We start from the raw sequence: 18,713 nt of genomic DNA, 5'->3' as shown, positions 1-18,713 counted from the left end.
TTCCTCCTAAAAGGGCCGGGTTTCTGGGCCAAGTGGGAGGCCCCAGGCCTGCGAGGTTCCTGTGGCTGCCCCCTGACTCTGGGCATTCCCTCTCCCCTGGGTCTGGCCAGGCCTGGCTGGGGTGATGAGGGGTCCCTACTGGGAACAGAGCTCGTCCCAGAGATCTCCAAAGCTGCCCAACCCCAGGGTCTTGCAGCGGTTGGCAGCTGGGCCAGCTACGTGGCAGCCCCACCGCCCCTGTGGGATGAGATGCTTTGGCACAGGCCATGTTTGCAGGGAAAACACTTGCGACCACAAGCAAACCTGTCCCTCCCCATGTTCCTTCCCTGCAGGCCTGTATACCAGGGAGCCTTATAAAGCAGCTTCTGTGCCTGCCTGGGGCAGGTGAGGGTTTGGTTGGGGCTGAGAGTCCATCTGTCCCAGGAACTGCCTGAGGTAGGACTCGAGATGAGCTGGCGCTCCTCCAAGGAGGAACCTCAACTTCTCTATCTACTCAATGGGGACACTGCTTTCAATCTTCTTCTGGTCCTGCTGTGGGACTCTGGGGAAGTGCTGCCTTGCCAGGACTCAGTTAGCCCATCTGAGCAATGGCCCCTCATTTCTGTCTAGCTCCTGCTCTCTGAGTTGGACACAGAGCTATTTGCCCACTTGCCTGGGCTGGGGTAGGAAGGGCCAGGGGTTGGTGAAGAGGCCTGCTTTCTGCACATTCCTTACCTGGCACAGGATGAGATGAGGGTAGGAGCTACCCCAGGTCCTTTCCTGACTAGGTTTGGGCAGCTGGACCCCAGAATGGGCTGTCACACAGGGCTGTACTCCTGGTATCAGGCGACCCAGCCCTGGGGCTCGGGGTGGTGGGCCTGGGCTTCAGTCTCCTCATTTGGGAGTCTCACCATCCTCTTCTGGCATGGCTCGGGTCCTGCAGCCCCCGTTTGCTGTGTGGTCCTAGGCAAGGCCATGACTCCTCTGGGCCTAGGGGCCCAGATCCCTTGTGGTTCCTGACAAAGCAGGCGGGGGAAGGCAATTCTTCCCAACGTAGAGATGCAAAACTGTGTGCGGCTTGTGGCAGGGCTGGGATTGCCACTCGGGGCTTCCGATCGCCAGGATGGGGTGGGGACTGGGGGAGAGTCTGGGCAAGCTCCCTGAATCTTGTCCCCACCCCAGCCCACAGGTTTGGGGGGCAGTGACCAGGACCACCATGGCTCAGGTGTGCAGGCTGGCCCTGCTGCTGATGCTGCTCCTGCCTGTGGTGGGCGCCTCCGTGCCAGGCACCGTGGTCAGACTCAACAAGGCTGTGCTGAGCTACGGTAAGGGACATGTCACTGGGCTGTCCCGTGTGTGTCTGTGCACGAACATGTGCGAGTGAGTCCATGTCTGCCTATGTGTGCAACCCTAAGTGTGCATGTGTATCTATGAACTCTAAAGCCCCCTGAGGACCCACTCAGATCTTATCTGTCACTGTGTCCCTTGCACCCAAGAAGTTCCAGACACAGTGCTTGTTGCTCAACAAATACTTATTAAGTGAATGCATCAATGGGGCTGTATGTCATGTCCAAAATGCAAGTGTGCCCACAGGACTGTGCTCACAGGCCTAAGTGGGGAGGGTGTGGGTCAGTTTGAGTGGAGATTTTGCTAGTGTGTGTCTGTGTGTAAGTTTGAAGATGCATGGTCATATGCCCACATGTGTACTTGAGTGTCAGGCATGTGCCTAACCATGGGCATGTGTGCAAATGTCGTGGTGAATAGATGTGTATATACAGGTGTGGCTGCACATCCTGGTTGTATATGTGTGTCCATGGGGGGTCTGTGTGCACATGTGTGCGGGGGAGGGCACGTCCAGCATGGTACTGAAAAAGCGTCCTGGAGTTAGATCCCTGTTAGGTTCACAGTGAGAAGAACCCACCCTTTAGCGGCCCAGCCAAGGCCTTTGTCCTATGACTCTGCTCCATCCCCTGGGGAAGGCACAGTGAGGAAACCTAGGTGCAGGGAAGGACAAGAGCTGTCCTCCCGGCTGCGCCTGGGTTGGATTTGGGGTCTCAAAGCTGGGTTGGGGGTGAGTAATCAGAAATTGTGTTTCCCCCTAGGCCAGACCAAACTCACACCACAGTGTGAGGGACTCAGGTCAAAAAGTAGAAGGGACTTTCAGTGACCCAGGCCACGAAGCTGTGAGACAGTGGCTCAGGGAAGCAGCAGGGTGTCCTGGTGCACACACAGCTTTCAGCGCCTTGTATCTGGACAGAGAGGCAGGTGGTGAAAGGGGTCAGTGATCCGTGTTAGAGCGTGACTGGCACATGGCACCAGGCACAGATGCCTGCAGGGAGGGACACAGGCCACTGCCCTCCGCTGGCCACCTTCTCTCCACCTGTCCCATGTGAGCCTCCTTTGTCCTGGACAGCCATCCATCCAGGTGCACCTGGCTGTGTTTGTTCTCGGCGGAAATCCGGCAGGAGGCCTGTGCCCCACACTCCTCTTTCCAAGGCCAGGCTGGGTGGCTTCTTAACAGTGTCCTCTAACCTCGGTCCGAAAGCCCCAGAGTTCAAGGTCTGTGGTGGGGAACACTGCAGATGAAGTCCAGAGGCCTGGGTGTGAGTCTTGGCTCAGCCACAGATGGTCAGGCTGCAGGGAGGGGCATCGGGAACATAAAGACCACTGCCTTTATGCTTGGGTCTGGGGAAACTGAGGCCCAGCGGGGTCCAGGGACTTCCCCAGGTCCCACAGTGAGTCTGAGCGGAGTTCGGGCCTCTCGACCCCCCTCACCTGATGCTCTCGCAGCATCATCACCTCTTTTAATCCCACTCACACTTAGTCAGCCTTTTCCGCGGCCCCGCAGGACAGGTGTGTGAGGAAGGCCAGGGCCTTGGGAGCCAGGTGCCTCGGCCCGGACCTGACTTCTTGCCAGGTGTCCTCGCCTCTTGGTAGGCTGGGCGTAATAGAGTACCTACGGCACTGAGCTGTGAGGAACAGGGCCTGGCACAAAGGGGGCACTATAGAATGATAGCCATTATTATCACGAAAACTAATAGCAACAGGGAGAGCGAATGTTAATTGTGCCCTGAGTTGTTACAAGGACCCTATGTAAGGGGTGCCATTATAATCACGAAAACTTCTAGGTGGGGAAACTGAGGCACCATGCAGCCACACAGATAGTAGCAGGGCTGGGGTGTGCACCCAGAATCTGAGGGACTCCAAACTCCTTAGCTCTTAGCCCCCAGGCTTCCCCACCCCTGTTTGATTGGGGGGTCCCCATCTGCTTGGGGACTTGGGGAGGCTCCAGAGGAGGTGGGATTACCTCCAGAGTGTTGGAAAGGGCGAAGGATGTTATTGTTTCTGAGGAACAGGGCGGACAAGTAGGATTTGGAGAGACACACAGAAGAAAGACGTGTCTTGTGGGCCTGGTGTGAGAAGTGTACCCAAGGAGGGCTCGTGGGGCACCAGCTGGCCCCCATGTGCCCACTGGTGACAAGCCTGCCCCTTCCGGTCTCTGAGGCCTCTCCGCTCAGGATGCTGGGGGGACAGATGCTGGGTGGTGCGGTCTCCCTTGGTGGCTCCTGAGAGCAGCCTAACCCAGCCCTGCTCTGGCTCCACAGTGTCTGAAGTTGGGAAAGCCCCTCTCCAGCGGGCTCTGCAGGTGACTGTCCCACATTTCCTGGACCGGAGTGGAGGCGGTCTTCAGCCCACCAGGTGAGTGCTCCTGTCCTCCAGGGAAGGTGCTCCCGTCACCAGGTGAGCGCTCCCGCCTGGCACATATGTGCTCTCACACGTGGGTACCCTCATCTGTAGATGAATGTTTCCCCCAACAGCTGGATGGGGGCTTCCCTCACCAGGTTGCATGCCCTCACCCATTAGGCAACTTAGGCGATGGGACCAAGGTGGAGACCTGGAGACTGGTCCCTCTGAATTGGTAGATTTCTGCCCCTAGGGGCCAAAACTGTGGCTCCTGTGTCCCCAGGGCTGGCAGGACTCTTGGCTACTTCCTCCAAAAGCCAGACGCTGAACTTACGGCATGTGTCTGAGCCTAACTTCCCTCCACACCCCTTGTAACGCACAGAAGCTCAGACACGGAGACAGGGAGGGACGTCTCAAACTCAGCCGTGTCCAGGGGCCGGGCCAGCTGACCCCATCCAAGTGGGGACACGGACTCGCTATTGCAGGTCTTTGGATTCCCAAGGGAAGTTACAAAATCTGCCAAGTTTTAAATGATGACAACTAAGTAGAAGCATTTAAGGCTTTTAACACCTGGGTGGGCACAAGCACAGGCGGCTTGGAGGCCCCAGTTGGAGGCCCCAGCGGCTGGGATACTGGCCGTGGCACAGTTGGTCCTGGTGGAGAGCCGGGAATGACATCAACCCCCAGCAGTCGAGGCTTCCGACAGGCTTTGTAGTCGGGCTGCATGGCGGCAGCACACTGCTGTTAAGGACAATGCTGAGGGTCCTTGTTTGCAGATGTGGGAACGCAACCAGGGTGGTTGTCAAATGAAAAGAAATAGGTTCCAGATCAGCCTGTGTCCTGAGGAGAGTCATGGAAGGATGTGACCCAAGTGCTAACAGTGACAGTTTTTGAGGGTGGAGTTTTGATGTGACTTAAAATTTATAACATTGGTAGTGTCTGAATCACAGACCCCCACCCCCACCCCACTACTGTGCAGGGGAAAAAATGACTTTCATTTAGGGGGGGAAAAAAAGTAAACATAGGTTAGTTGGAAAGTCTTAGCAATCCGAAAAGACAACTTTGAAGGGAGGGAGCTTCCCATTGCTGGAGGGCTACAAGCCAAAACAGTTCACTAGGGGGGATTTCTGCCTTCTTGGCATCTCAAAGCCTTTCTTCCCCTGCATTCCCGGCTTTCCAGACCTCAGACAGACACTAAAATCCCTCCAAGACCTGAAAAACCATCTCACCCAATTCCAGTCCAGTGCTAGGGTACTCTCTGCATCTTTTCCCTTCAAACTGGTTGTCCATACATGGCTTGCATGCCCCTTTGGTGGAGAATTCACTGCCTCTTCCTCGTCCCATGTTTCCAATCATCAGAAGGTTGTTCTTTATAACATTGCCAGTGTGGCTATAGCTCAGAGTACCCAGCCCAGAGTTGATTCCTTCGTTTATTGGGAGCTGCCTCGTCACCTCCACTCCCATCCTGCAGGGTCCAGATTCTGGATGTCCAGGTGCCCCGCCTTCACCTGAACTTCATTGATGGTTTTGGGATACGCTTGTTGGCAGCAGCCAATTTTACTGTCAAGGTTTTTCGGTGAGTGAATCTCCTGGTTGTGGGAGGTGGGGCAGGAGGAATTTCAGGGACAATAAGAGTCATTTCACTTCGGCAACGCTCAGTTTTCTCCTCTGTAAAATGGGACGAATTTTTGCAGCACGGCTATGAGGGTTGCAGTGAATGGATTCATTGCTGTAATTAAAATTATAGCCCTCTTTTCATAGTGCCAGGCACATAGTAGGTGCTCAATAAACATAGCTGTTAGAATTATTTCTGTGCACCAGCCACTTTGTATTCATTTAGTTTTCAAACTGAGCTGGGCCTTCAGAGGGATCTCTTATTTTAGCTCCTGATACTACATTTTACTAGAGCTTACTGGGGGCCAGGCTCTGAGCAGGGTGTTTTCATGTGACTACCTCCTGGAAAACTCACCACAGCCATATGAGGTCGGTACCCCCAATCGTATGCACATTTTACAGAAGAGGAACCTGAGGCTCGGCGCTGGGAATGACTGGCCCACGGCCTGGCAGCGAGAGGGTTTGGGGAGCCAGAGTTCACACCCATTGCTGTAACATCTGTGACCCTGAGCGGACTTTGGGGGTCACCTCATGCTGCGTGGGGGTCCTGTCTGTGTCAGCTGGGGGGCAGGCCCGGGCTGGGGGTTTGCAGGACCTCGCATTGGTCAACATGGGCTTTGCTGGGTGGTGCTGCCGGGGCTCAGGACCGGCATCTCCATAGAGCCCCGGAGCCCCTGGAGCTGATCCTGCCGATGGTACTGCTGGCTGATGCCCGTGTGGCCCAGGGCTCCATCGGGACTCCCGTGGTCAGCATCTCCTCCTGCTTCCAACTCTTCAGCAAAGCCATCGTGTTAGATGACAGTGACAGGTAGGTGCCTGGGCCTGTGATCATTTCTTGAACTTCCTACTCAAGCCTTCATTCAATCACCACTGGGGAGGGGGGAGCTTAGAGACCCCCAGTATCACACCTGTTTTATGGCTGAGTTCACTGAGGCTCAGAGACAGGGAGGGATTTGCCCGAGGTCACACAGTGCGAATGCAGCCTAGGCCATGTCCCCTCCACTGCCCAGCCCCACACCATATGGCAACGCACACAAACACACTATTTGTGGAAGAATTCAGGGCTGATGCCTCTGTTAGGGGTTTTGGAGGGCTGCCCCTCCTTGCAGAGATGGGGAGCCTGAGGCTCAGGGAGGCCGGCACATGCCAAGCTCTCACTGTGTCAGGTGGCCGTTTCATGTCCTCATCTAAAGCTAAGAGCCGCTCCGCCTCCAGGGCGCCAGCTGTGTGCTGGGTTGGACCCAGGTGCTTCCTGAGCTGCCTCTCACAGTAGTCTTACCAGGAGAGTATAAGTAGTTTCCTCACTTCACAGGGGAACAAACTGAAGCCCAGAGCAGCTAAGTGACTTGCCTAAGATCACACAGCTGGCAAATGGTGGCGTTCAAATCCCCACAGCCTGACTAACCTGCGGCTTATGAATCCTCTGCATTGTGTCTGCACCTTCCCGCACATGGCTGGGGGCCCGCTGGAAGGCGGCTGAGCCCTTCGGACTGGACTTTTCCCCAGAGAAGAGTTGGGTATAAATTCATTCACTTGTGTCCCATGGTCATGGCAGGGAACTCACATCCCCTCACAATGTTCACTGGTGGTGGCTGCTCGCAGACAAAAGCCTTAGGGTGATGGCATTCAACACCCAGCTGCTGTTCTCCCGCCCCCTCTGGAGGCAACCCAGTGAGTTGGAGCTACAGCTTGGACCAACATTTTAGCAAGATTCCTAGGCGTCCGCGGAGACACACCAACTTAGACCCATCTCTCATTCAAAGAAGAAACTGAGGCCCATTGCCAGGAAGGGACTTTACAAAGTGTGCCACAGGCAATTAGAGCCCAAGCAGGAAACAACCCCACTTCACTGGGCTCAGAATGGACATGGAGCCAGCTGGCCAAAGACATGGCCGAGCCCAGCCTTCACAGTGCCCTCTCTGTCTCCCGCAAGCCTGGCCTCATTTTCATGTCTCAGCCACTTCCAAACCCTGAGACCCATGGCCTCTTCTTTGAGGTTCAGTTTCCTCACCTGTGGGGACAATTGTCCAGCACTGTGTCTGGCCCATGCAGGGTGTGGAATGGGAATCACCGGCCCCTGCCTGAGGGGAGAGACTTCTCTCTCAGACTCTGGCTTTCCTGAAAGACACAGGCCTGGATGCGCTGGCCTGAAGCTTAGGAGCCCTTTCCTTGGCCCTTCCCTAGCACGCCGCCCGCGCTGCTGGTCCTGGTGCAGCAACACATCAAAGCTGTCCTGCACAACAAGGTAAGGGACATCCTGTCAGACCTCTTGGGAGGGAGGGCATCGCTTTCCTCACAAGTGTGGTGAAGGCAGGGGGGCTGCAGGCATGGGGAGACGGGGATGGTTATTGCTTTTTTATTTTTATTGTTTTTAGAAGAAGGCCCTTCCTGGGGGCTCCTCCACTTTTCCCACGAGACAGGGAAGGGGCTGTGGCAATGGTCCAGGGCAGTGATGGGGAGGCCCAAACAAGGGCGGGTTTGGGGCCGACAGGGAAGGGAGGCTCATTCTCTTAGGCCAGTGCCAAGTTCATGCTAGAGGATGGGATGGGGACAGTGCTTCCAGGGACTACGTGGCTGTGAAAAGAAGACAAAATAGGAATGGACAAGGGCATGAGCATTGGAGCCAGATGTGGCCTGGGTTCGAATCTTGATTCCCCTTCTTCCCAGCTCTGAACCTTGGACAAGTCGCCTAACCTCTCTCTGCCCTCCCCCCACCCCACTTCCTTATCTGCAATGCAGAGAGATGGGCTGATTGAGGGCTTCAGCGCGTTAACACCCAGGAAGAGGTTAGGACAGTTTGGGAATGCTATTGCTGTTGCAGCTCCTGTCATTAAGCTGCCTCTGGCTGACTTGGTGAGCGATGGTGCCCCAGGGGCCAAGGTTCCCCTGCTGATGGGGAGCCAGTTCACCAACCCTGTCCCTTCCTACCCTGCCTCCTTTAAGGGGCAGTAGTAGAGAACAGACCAGGCCACTGCATGCCATCCTCCCGTCTTGCAGATGAGAAAACGGAGGTTTGAGGGTTGGAGGCAGCACAGCCTGACCTTGCCCTTTCCTCTGCCTCTTGGCCTCACCTGGCCCAGCGTCACCAGCTCTAGCCTGGACCAGGCAGTGACCAACGCTGGCCTGCAGTCTTTCCTCTGCTTCGCCTTCTACCACAGTGACCCCACCTTAGTATGCTTCTCTGGCTGCCCACTGTGCCCCAGAGAACATTGGTCTCCCTGGCCCAGCTTGCTGACCGCTGCCTGCCCCCACCGTGGGTAGCCTCCTTCCGCCAGCTGGCCCTCTGATGCAGCAGGCTCCCTGCCTCTGCTGCCCACGCCCCGCGGTGGCCACCTCTGCTCTGTGCCACAGCCCTGTTCTTTCTTTGGTGCTCACGGGCCCCAGCTTCCCCGCTGACTCCCCAGTGCCCAGAGAAAGCGCCCGAAGATGCCCACTGGTGGTGGAGGAAGGAGGGCATTCCAAGCCTCAGTGTCCAGTTTGGGGAAGGCTTCCATACAGGGACCCTAGATCCTCCCAGACTCGCCCTCTCTAGCTCTGATGCTGTTCTAACCCAGACTCCTTTGTCTTGTTGCAGCTGTGTCTGAGCATCTCCAACCTCGTGCAGGGCCTCAATGTCCACCTGGGGACTTTAATTGGTAAGACCTGGGATTCTAGGGAGAAGGGGGAAGGGACATTTGAGACCTTCTGAGACTCCTAAGACCCTTCAAGATCCCCTCTTTGGATCAGGTTAGACCCCTGGGAGGTCCACTGTAAGATGACTGAACAATTATTGATGGAATCTGGGAATCTTCCAATTCCAGAATGTCTTCAAATGTTTAGTGCACATATGTATGCATGTATATGCATGCACAAGTGCATAGGGGAGTACATGCAATTTGCTGTTGCCTCCTCCTCGGCCTGGAGACTCAGAGACCCCCTCCTCCCCTGGTTTTGTTCCCACATTTCCCACGTTCTTTGCCGGACTCTCTATCCCTCTCCATTTTAGGGCTCAGGTACTTATATTCCGTTTCCTCTGGACACCTCCTCCTGGAGGCCGTACAGGTTCCTCCAACTCAGCATGTCCTCGACAGAACTCAAGCTCTTCTGCTCCCAAGTGCCCCTGGTTCCCTCGTCAGGGGCCACCACCATCCAGAGTCACAGCTCCCTCTCCTCTCCATCTTCCGTCAGGCTTGTCCCACCTCTGGTTTTCCCAGGGGTCCTCGTTGTCCGGGAGCACTAGGCGTACACTAGCAGAAGGCCCTGTCTTCGGCTAATCCCTCCAGACACAGACCCTGAGATGAGGATTTTAATGTAAGGGGCTCACATGGGGGCTGGCTCTAGGGGGCACTGGTGGAGGAGGGGGGCAGTGAGAGAGAGACGTGTGAGCGAGCAGGTGCTGCTGTGGGCAGCTGGGGCTCACCTGCCGTGGGGAGCTCTTGGACACCGAGTAGAGCACACCTAACACCCTCCCAGGGGGCAGGAGCCGGGTACACATCCACCCGCTCCCATCAGTCATTGGTCACCTCCCCACCGCCCCACACACCTTCCGCCACCGCAGACGACGTCCCAGGCATTGGCAGCGACTACGCAAAGTCCACTTAGACCTGTGGCCACAGTTCGCCCTGAACAAGGCTTGATCAGGACTTCATCTTACAGCATGAAACTAAAAGCTCTGAAAGTAGGTCAGCTTCATTTTCTTTTTAGCAGTTTAAATGTTTATCGACATTTGAGAACTATCTGGCAATTAATTACCTGCCCGCCCATCTCCACACAGATCAGAGTGCATCCTTGTTCAGCTGAGGGGTACTGTGTTCTCAGTGAGCCCTGTGTGTAATCCAGGGCTTCCTGTTTTGTTCTGTTTTTTTGTTTTTTTCCCTTAAGTCTCTTTGGAAGCTGCCCTTATGTGAAGCACACCTTCTCCCACCTGACGGCTTTGCCTGGGATTCAGTGTTTCTCCCACGCTGCTGTCATGACTGTGTGGGACGCAGAGCTGGTGGCTGTTGGCAGCTGCACTTTGCAATCGATTCACTTCGCCTTTGAGTCAGGGGTTTGCATCTAACTCTCCAACAGCCTGGGACAGGTGTGCAGGGTGTGGGGACAGGATTTGGGGTTGGCATGCTGGCATTAAGCCAGGAGGAATGTCTGACAACGTCCATGTTTATGGTGGGTTCCTCAGTGAATATTTTCACATCAAGGGAGTTTTGGCTTTCTTGTGCGAACTTCTTAACAACAGTCCTATGAGGTGGCATCATTATCCCCAACTTATAGACGGGGAACCAGAGGCTCTGAGTCTGAAATCACCAGCCTGGTGCTAGAACTGCCCATGAACCAGCTCACCCTGGTTTTTCCTCCTCACGTGTCCAGCCACTGCTCTGCCCACTCTTCATGGCCCAGTTCTAAGTCACCTTGTCTGGAGAAGGTTCCTTGATTTCTCTCACTCTCCTCACTGCTCAAACCTCCATATAATCTTAATAGGAGGCACCAAGAGGTCAAGAAAATTCGACTTGGAATCAAAGGACACGAAGTTAAATTCTGGCCCTGTTGCTCATTTACTGTGTGACCTTAAGGGAAGTGGCTCCATCTCTGAGCCTAACTATTTGGATCCAAAAAATGGGATCAAAATCCCTACTTCTCCCATTGGTTGCTGCAAGACAGCACAGGTTAAGTGCCTGGTGTGCAATAGGCAGGGTTTTCTCCATCAAGAAGCTATGTAATTAGGCCATACCCAAAACCAACCCTTGCTGTGTCTTGTGAGGAATTTAAAAAAAAATCTAATAAAGGAAATCTAAGCATTTGGCCCTGGGGGACTGTTCACACGAGTCATGTACACCTAAGAGCGTGGAGTGACAGGAGCCATTAAAAAGAATAGTTTAAAGGGACATTTAATCACTTAACAACATGCCTGGCAAAATCCAATATATTAAAAGGTAATATTTACTGTAGTATTATTAGCTTCATTTTACAGATGAAGTAACTGAGGCAGTCTGCTGTGAGAGCCTGTGTTCTTAACTAAGCTATATTCCCTCTCTGTAAAGACAAGAGAGGATACAAAGCTATATATAGCTGAGAAAGAGAGAGAGAGAGAGAGCGAGAGAGAGAGAGAGAGAGATTTTTCTCTATATAAGAAGATACTGAAAAAGAAATAAATTTGAGAGTCCGGGTTATAGTTCCTTCATCTTTTAAAAATTTTCTATATGTCCACAATGTATATGTATTATTTAAAGTTTTTCTTTATTTTTAAAATATAGAGTAATCCATCCTTTTTAGTGCCTTCGGTGAGTTTTGACAAATGCATACAGTGCTTGATATACAGAACGTCCACCAGTCCCTAAAATCCCTTTAGCTGGCCCCCTTGTCCCACCCTCACCTTGACAACCACTGATTGTATTTATTGCTTTTATAATCATAAGAAACTTCAGAAATATTTGAGAAAATACACTTAAATCCAGAAGAGACAATAAAAGTCAGACAGCCCTGGTCAGGCGGCACAGTTGGTTAGAGCATCGTCCAGATACACCAAGTTGTGGGTTTGCCCCCTGGTTGGGGCACATACAGGAATCAACCAACGAGTGCATAGATAAGTGGAATAACAAATCGATCTTTCTCTTTCTCTCTCTCCCTTTCTCTCTCAAAACAATAAATTTAAAAAGTTAAAAAAAAAAAAAAAAGAAAACATCAGACAGAAGTCTGAATGGATCTTTTGCCTTGGGGGAACGTGTCCTATAGGAAGTGGACTCTCTGCGGCACCTCCCCAGAAGGCACTGCTGTGCTGAACTGAATGGCCCAGGGGCCTGTGCCTTTTGAGTGTCTGCAGGCAGCAGTGTGATTAGGGGAGAGAGTGAGAGTAGCTTCAGAGTCAGATGGAGCAGGTATACAGTCCTCGGTACTACCGAACTCACCAAAGTTTGTGAGTGCGTGTGTGTGTGTGTGTGTGTGTGTGTGTGTATAAAACAGGCTCCTAACCTTAAAGGACTGTGGCAAGGATTGAATGAGACCTTGATAAATGTAAACTCCCTTCTTTTTCTGTGGTCCCTTGTTGCCTTTGGCAGGGGTTGTTTGTATCTAGGGTAACGCTTCTCCTTCCTTCTAATTTAGGGTCTTTAGTATTCCTCCGATTGGGAAAGCAGAAGCCAAAACTGTAAGAATGTGTCTAAACTAATAGTCAACAGGTTGGAAGGGGCTGAATCTTGCCACTTTGCAACCTAAGTTTGCTTACTCAGAGGTCTTCTCCTGCCTCTCTTGTTCCTTGGCCTGGGTCTGGCTAACCAAGGTCGTCAGAACATTGAGTTTTCTGGGTAGACGAGGCACTGGTAGATGATGCCGAGTATGCCATCTTTTCTTCTTCATTCTGGTTTTGCTTAGGCCTCAAACCTGTGGGTCCTGAGTCCCAGATTCGCTACTTTATGATCAATGCGCCCAACATCACTAAGAACTACATTTCCTTGGATATCAACGTAAGTGTGTCCTTGTCATCCCAGAGCTGGAGGCTCGTTGCCTCTGGGGTCCTTGGTGTTCTGGAAGATGCCTTAAAGAGCAGGGGAGTTGAGGGAAGAAAGCCTGGAATGACATTTCAGGTGTGAGGCTGGACATGTGGCATCTCGGGGTGGGTGGCATCTCAGCACCCAGGGTCTGTGATGGAGCGTCTCCCTATTGATGCCCCCTGCTTGTTTCCTCCTCTTGCCACCCCCATAGGCTGTTCTCTTCCTTCTGGGCAAGCCCGTTGTCCTGCCTGTGAATGCCACCCCCTTTGTGCTGCCAGAACATGTGGGCACCAATGGTGCCATGGCAACCGTGGGCCTCTCCCAGGACCTGTTTGACTCTACCCTCCTGCTGCTTCAGAAAGCTGGCGCCTTCAACCTGGACATCACAGGGCAGCTGGTGAGGGCCAGACCTGCTGCCTGGGGCATGTGCGGCAGGCGTGTCCTGCGGCCAAGCCTGGGGAGACCCCACGGAGGCCAAACCATGGGTCACAGCGGGGCTGTTGGAAGGGTTAAGAGGGGGGTGTGGGAAGGCAAGCCGTGGTCTAGCTTGGGGAGCTGCTGCCCTAAGAGCTGTCATGGTGTGGGGGGCTGATTTCAGAAGTCCGATGACAACCTGCTGAACACCTCCGTGCTGGGCCAGCTCATCCCCGAGGTTGGTGACATTTCTGGTCATTCCAGGGACTGAGACTCAGGATTGGGGTGGGGGACTTTCTGGGCTGCGGGATGTCTGCTGGCTCCTATCTATCCCAAGTGGGCTTTAGCACCTGCCCTTAGCTCTGCACCCCCTGCCTCTCAGGCATGGCCCTTCCCGCCCAGACTTCACACTGTTTTCTCTGTGGAGAAATACCCAAGCACTGCCCTCTGATGGTAGCATTCCTTCTGTTTCCTTTCCCCCATCGATCTTCAGGACCAAGCTCGGGGATTTCCTCCTAGGGGAGGACCAAACCCCTAGTCTGGTCCAGGAGGCTCCTTGACCTTCCATGGCCCCTGAGCTTCCCTCCCTCCTGGCACAGACTGCACGGGCTATGCCTCTCTTCACGCCCATTACCCCATCAGATCGGTATCCCCAAGGGCAAGGGCCTGGGGTGGTCCCACATCTGTGGACCAGCCACTTACAAATGATGGCTTGATCAGCATCAGAGGAATGACAAGTGGAGAGCAGAGCCCGCTCAGCCTTTACCCCGGGTGGCCTCCTTCCTCTCTCCCCGTCTCCTTCCCCAGGTCGCCCGCCAGTTCCCTGAGCACATGCCTGTGGTGCTGAAGGTGCGGCTAGGTGGCACGCCTGTGGTCACACTCCGTACCAACAACGCCACACTGCAGCTGCAGCCTTCCCTGGAGGTCCTGGCCGCGGCCTCCAACTCGGCTTTCCACTCCCTTTTCTCCCTCAATATGGTGAGTGAGGTGGGCTGGGTGGGGCTAGCCGGGAGGGTGTGGACTCTCAAGGAGACCTCACTTCCTGCCCCAGTCTCCTCATTTGCTCTGCTCTGTCCTCATTGGTCTCCTTGTTATTCCTTCAATGTTCCAGGATATTTCTGCCTCAGGACCTTTGCACATGTCATACCCTGTGCCTAGGACACTCTTCCCCTGGCTCTTGGCATGGCTGGCTTTTCAGGTCTTAGCTTAAATGCTGCAGCCTTCCTCAGGGCAGCCTTCTGGGACCACCTGAGAAAGATGGTCCCTATCAGCCCTCTCCATGTCACCCCTCTGCCTTCATGGCACCCACTGCTCTCTGAAAGGACCCTGTCTCGTTAGTTTACTTATTGTTCTCCTCCCTGACTGGCCTATGCCCCACAAACACATGAGTGAGTTGGGGGATGGGTGGGATCAGGGGTCAGTGGTGGCGAGCTGTAAGGTTTCACATGGCCCTGTGCCCTTTTGCCCTGCTGTTCCCAATCGCCCAGACAGTGAATCTTAGCCTCCAGCTCTCCGTGTCCAAGGCAAAGCTCCAGGGGACCACGTCTGTGATGGGGTAAGCAAGGCCTCCTGGATCCGGCAGCCTCAGTGTGTTCTTCTGTGCAATGGGCTCACAAACACCCATCACAGAGCCTTGGGTGCAGCAGTCGTGGCATGGAGGTGGTGGGCATAGGCCCCTGTCGCTAACCCTCCTGCTTCCCTTTTAGGGATGTCCAGCTCACTGTGGCCTCCTCCAATGTCGGTTCCATTGAGGTAAGCACGGGGCTGGCGTCTCCAGAGATTCCCTCACTGGGTGGGGCAGGTCATGAGCCTGGGGAAGGGGTACGTGTGCATGTGTGCTTGTGCATTCATGCACCTGTATGTGCCACCACACCAGGCTTCCTTCTGAGGTGCTTGGGGACAGAGGTCAGTCAGTGGTCCATCCACCAACAATCAGTCTTTCCCATGATGTCTATCTGCTGGTCAGCCATTCAGTCAGCCTTAGCTCTTCAGTGGGGTCAGTCAGTTGGTCTGCCTGTCACTCTGCCTGGTGGTTGACAACCTGTCAGGCCAAGAATCACCGACACCATTGGTAAATTGGACAAGTCAGCATCAGGTGGTGTTGTCTGCTCCTTTAGTCATGTGACACGCCTGGCCTGCACGTTAATATGCCCCATCAGTCTTTCTATTGGTCAGTCCATCTGTCTGTCAGGCAGCGCCAACAGGGCAGCCAGCCTCCTGTTAGTCACACAGTGAGTGAGTGTCAGTCAGTCAGGTGCTCGTCTCTCAGCCTTTCCACAGGCAAGCGGTTCCTGGGTGCCTTATGCTAAGAAGGCTGACCTGCCCCTGGGGGTAGCTGGTCTCTGCTTGAAGCCAGGACAAGAGTGACCTGCCTTCCTCCCTCTCCCCCTGTTCCTGTGCTGTCTGTGTGTCTGCCTGCATGTTCATGTGTGGCCTGCCTATCTATCTCTCCCCACCCCTTGCTTGGGTGGGCCCCATCTCCTGGGCTCCGCGGCTGCAGACGGATAAAGTGCAAGCACTCATAGACACGGTGTTCGAGAAGCCCCTGCTGGACCACCTCAATGGTAAGCCCTGCCCTCCCCCCAGTTGGGCCCTTTGGCCCCTCCTGCCTCACAGCTGCTCAGGCTCCGTCCGGGGCCCTGTCCGACCGCCCGGACTCAGAGGGTAAGAGGGCGGCCCCTGGAGTCCAGCTGCCTGTGTGCGCGTCTTGGCTTGGCTGGTCAGCAGCTGTGTGATCTTAGCTAAGTTCCTTCCCCTTTCTATGACTCCACATTCCCTTCTGTAAAGTGGGTATAATAATAATGGCTCCCACCTCTTGTGTGTCAGTGGAGCTCAGTGTCATGATGCACATGAGGACTTCAGCACAGACCTGGTTCCAGGTGGTGCTCCGTCACTGCCTTCCAGCTGAACTTGGTTTCTCTTTTCCGGTCTGCAGCTCTCTTGGGCATAGGGGTTGCCCTTCCCAACGTGGTCAACCTCCACTATGTCACCCCTGAGGTCTTTGTCCATGAGGTGAGAGCCGTGGGTATGACTCCTCAACCCCTGGTGGGAAGCTGAGCTCTGAGATGTGGGTGTCACCTCTTTTCCTCTTTCTCTGCTAGTGCAAACACGGGGGCCTCAAGGTCAGCCAGCCCTGGGAGTGCCCCCTGCTCCTCCCAAGACCATGCCATGAATCCTTAGCTGCACTAGGATGGAAAATCCTGGATGTCAAGAGACACTGGAGGGAGCGTTTCACCAGCCCTTTAGTTCTTATTAAATATCACACCAGGCCATAGTCAGGGGCCTTCAATTGTGCCTTGATTCTGTGCCCTGGGTGGCTACACCTCCTGTGGTATCTGGGGGAGAATAACGAAGACACAAACCCCTGCAGGCTGTCTGAGAGAAGGGGCTTCCTGACCCTTCTAAAATCACTTTCCTTGATGAGAAATTGTAGGCCCAGAGTGAAACTGAATCATAACAGCTGCCCAGGGTGAGATCCCACAGCTTCTTTCTGTTTCACTTGGGACATAAGATGAGAATATTCTTCCTAATTCACTCGACAAGACATGCATAGGACAGATATCTTAGCCAAGGCCCCTCAAGTCCAACATCTGGTTGTTGGCCACCTCCCCAAGTGAGAACCACTGATGTCTTTCCAGGGAGGATGTCCTTGTTGCTTAAGAACTATGGTCCCAAGGCACTTGGGTGATCCATCCCCGAAGAAGGAACAATAGGCACATGAAACATCCAGGGCTATTAGTGGGAATTTCTCCAAGACTTCCCTAAACAGGCACAGTCAGTGGCTTACCCACAAATCCAGCTAGCTGGGTCTGAAGTCAAAGGTCTCTAGACCAGCACTGTTCAATAGAACTTTCTGCCAGGATGGAACTCTGCATTGTCCAACACAGTAGTCACTATCAGCCACTAGGATCATGTGACTATTCAGGACTTGAAAAGGGGACAGTGCAACTAGGGAGCTGAATTTTACATTTTATTTAATTTTAATGTATTTTAATGTGATTAGCTACATGTGGCTAATGGCTACCATATTGGACCACATAAGAGCTACACATGGGTAGGGACTTGGTCTGGCTTCTTTGCTGGGTTCCCCATCACCTGTCACAGGGTTTGGCTCATACAGTAAAGATTTGCTACATGAATGAATGAATGATCAGCAGGCCCCCGGGGTGTTTCTGCAGTGCACTGTAGAGAGTAGAGGACATAAGGGGAATGCCTGGCTCTGCTGGGGAGGCTCGGAGTTGGAGAAGATACTCAATGGTGTGGACTTCCAATCATAAAACTGAGAGGGTTCTGACCATGTACGGATGCATCATATGCAGGCCCCATGCTGAGAGCTCTGCCGGTGTGGTCTCACTGTATCCTCATGGTAGCATTTTTTAGTTGGCCTAGAGAGGCAAGGGACTGTCCTCAGGACACACAGCAAGAGTGACAGAGCATGAACTCAGAGCCAGGCTGAGGGGAGCAGCTGAGGGTCCTATGGGTTTTTGTTAGCTTCTGACCTGGCCCATGGCTTTCTTTGCCTTTCAGGGTTATGTGGTGATATCCAGCAGACTCTTCTACCAACGCTGAGGCAGGACCACTGGGATGGCTAAGGGTGGGACATCACCCTGCTCTGGGGACCCTCTTATCTCAAGCCACTTGCAAAACTGAGGCGAAGCCACACTTAGTCATCTCCAACAAGGCGTATGGCCCCAGTGGTCTGTTTAGTCTTTGCTGCATGTCTGGATTCCCCTCCTTCAATTCCTCCCATCCTGTCCCATCCTCCCCCATTAATCCTCCCCTCTTCCCTTATCTCCCTCCTCCTTGCTCCAACACCCCCTCATTGTGGGGAGAAAATTGCTCCTCCAGGCTGTACAGACCTGTACCCTCTTGCATTAAATATCTTTTCATGAGCTGCAACTTCCAGCCAAGCCCAGCGAACTCTTTGCATAACTGAGGCCAGTTCCCTAGGTGCCATTCCTGGGTCCTGTCTGTCACTGGAGCCACCAAAGCTGCCTGGGAGAAGAAGAAGATGTGACCACATCTCTACTGACCTCCTTTACCTCCTTGGCCAGGGGAGCTCATATTTTCAAAGAGGACTGTGGAGAACAACACAGATGACCTGGAAGTAACGACTGCCATGGCGGCACTTTAGGCACTGAGCCCTGCCTGGTGGCATTCCGTATGACTTTTCCCCCTCTACAGTGTCACATCCCATCTTGTTGCTAGGATCCCATACGAGCCCTGTGAGTCAGACAGGCAGGCTGTGGAGTCCCATTTCATAGATTCAGGGACTGAGGCCCAGTGAGGAGAGAAACACAGCCAGAGTCTTAGTGAGGGATGTCAGCTGATCCCCAGGACTGTGACCTTCCCAGAATCCGGACATAGGATCCCCGGTTTCCTCATCCATTCACCAGCACCTCCACCTGGGCTTGGTCCTTGAGTCAGGAGCCTCTGGTGTCAGGGAGTTCCCTGCCTTCTCATGTGGCTTCTCCATCTCTGGTTTACTCGTGAGCAAGATTTTTGTTTGAAGGAGGCAAGAACCACCTCCTGAGCCTGTGGCCTCACTGAACATGCCTAAGT

At 53.8% G+C, this 18,713-nt stretch overlaps 1 protein-coding gene across 1 annotated transcript; it reads left to right on the top strand.

The window, feature by feature from the left end:
* The first annotated feature begins 377 nt into the window (after positions 1 to 377).
* BPIFB2 (BPI fold containing family B member 2) lies at positions 378 to 18,050 on the top strand. Its single transcript, XM_054573886.1, has 16 exons — positions 378 to 435; positions 1,162 to 1,304; positions 3,585 to 3,678; positions 5,135 to 5,239; positions 5,939 to 6,085; positions 7,462 to 7,522; positions 8,852 to 8,912; positions 12,619 to 12,710; positions 12,949 to 13,134; positions 13,336 to 13,389; positions 13,959 to 14,129; positions 14,639 to 14,706; positions 14,858 to 14,903; positions 15,652 to 15,715; positions 16,087 to 16,163; positions 17,679 to 18,050. The coding sequence occupies exons 2-16, from the start codon at positions 1,196 to 1,198 to the stop codon at positions 17,718 to 17,720; spliced, it is 1,377 nt and encodes a 458-aa protein (XP_054429861.1). The 5' UTR covers positions 378 to 435; positions 1,162 to 1,195; the 3' UTR covers positions 17,721 to 18,050.
* The last annotated feature ends 663 nt before the right edge of the window (positions 18,051 to 18,713 follow it).

This window comes from Pteronotus mesoamericanus, unplaced genomic scaffold (assembly GCF_021234165.1).
Source record: "Pteronotus mesoamericanus isolate MK-2021 breed Mesoamerican mustached bat unplaced genomic scaffold, CSHL_Meso_final contig_25, whole genome shotgun sequence".
In the NCBI taxonomy this organism is placed as follows: Eukaryota; Metazoa; Chordata; class Mammalia; order Chiroptera; family Mormoopidae; genus Pteronotus; species Pteronotus mesoamericanus.
The sequence above is the reverse complement of the archived record's forward strand: the minus strand, read 5'-3'. Positions and strand labels throughout refer to the sequence as shown.

Coding starts and splice junctions, on each gene's coding strand:
- BPIFB2 (XM_054573886.1), top strand. CDS start 1,196: ATGGCTCAGGTGTGCAGGCTGGCCCTGCTGCTGATGCTGCTCCTGCCT. Junction 6,086..7,461: donor GTGTTAGATGACAGTGACAG/GTAGGTGCCTGG, acceptor GCCCTTCCCTAG/CACGCCGCCCGCGCTGCTGG. Junction 15,716..16,086: donor CCTGCTGGACCACCTCAATG/GTAAGCCCTGCC, acceptor TCCGGTCTGCAG/CTCTCTTGGGCATAGGGGTT.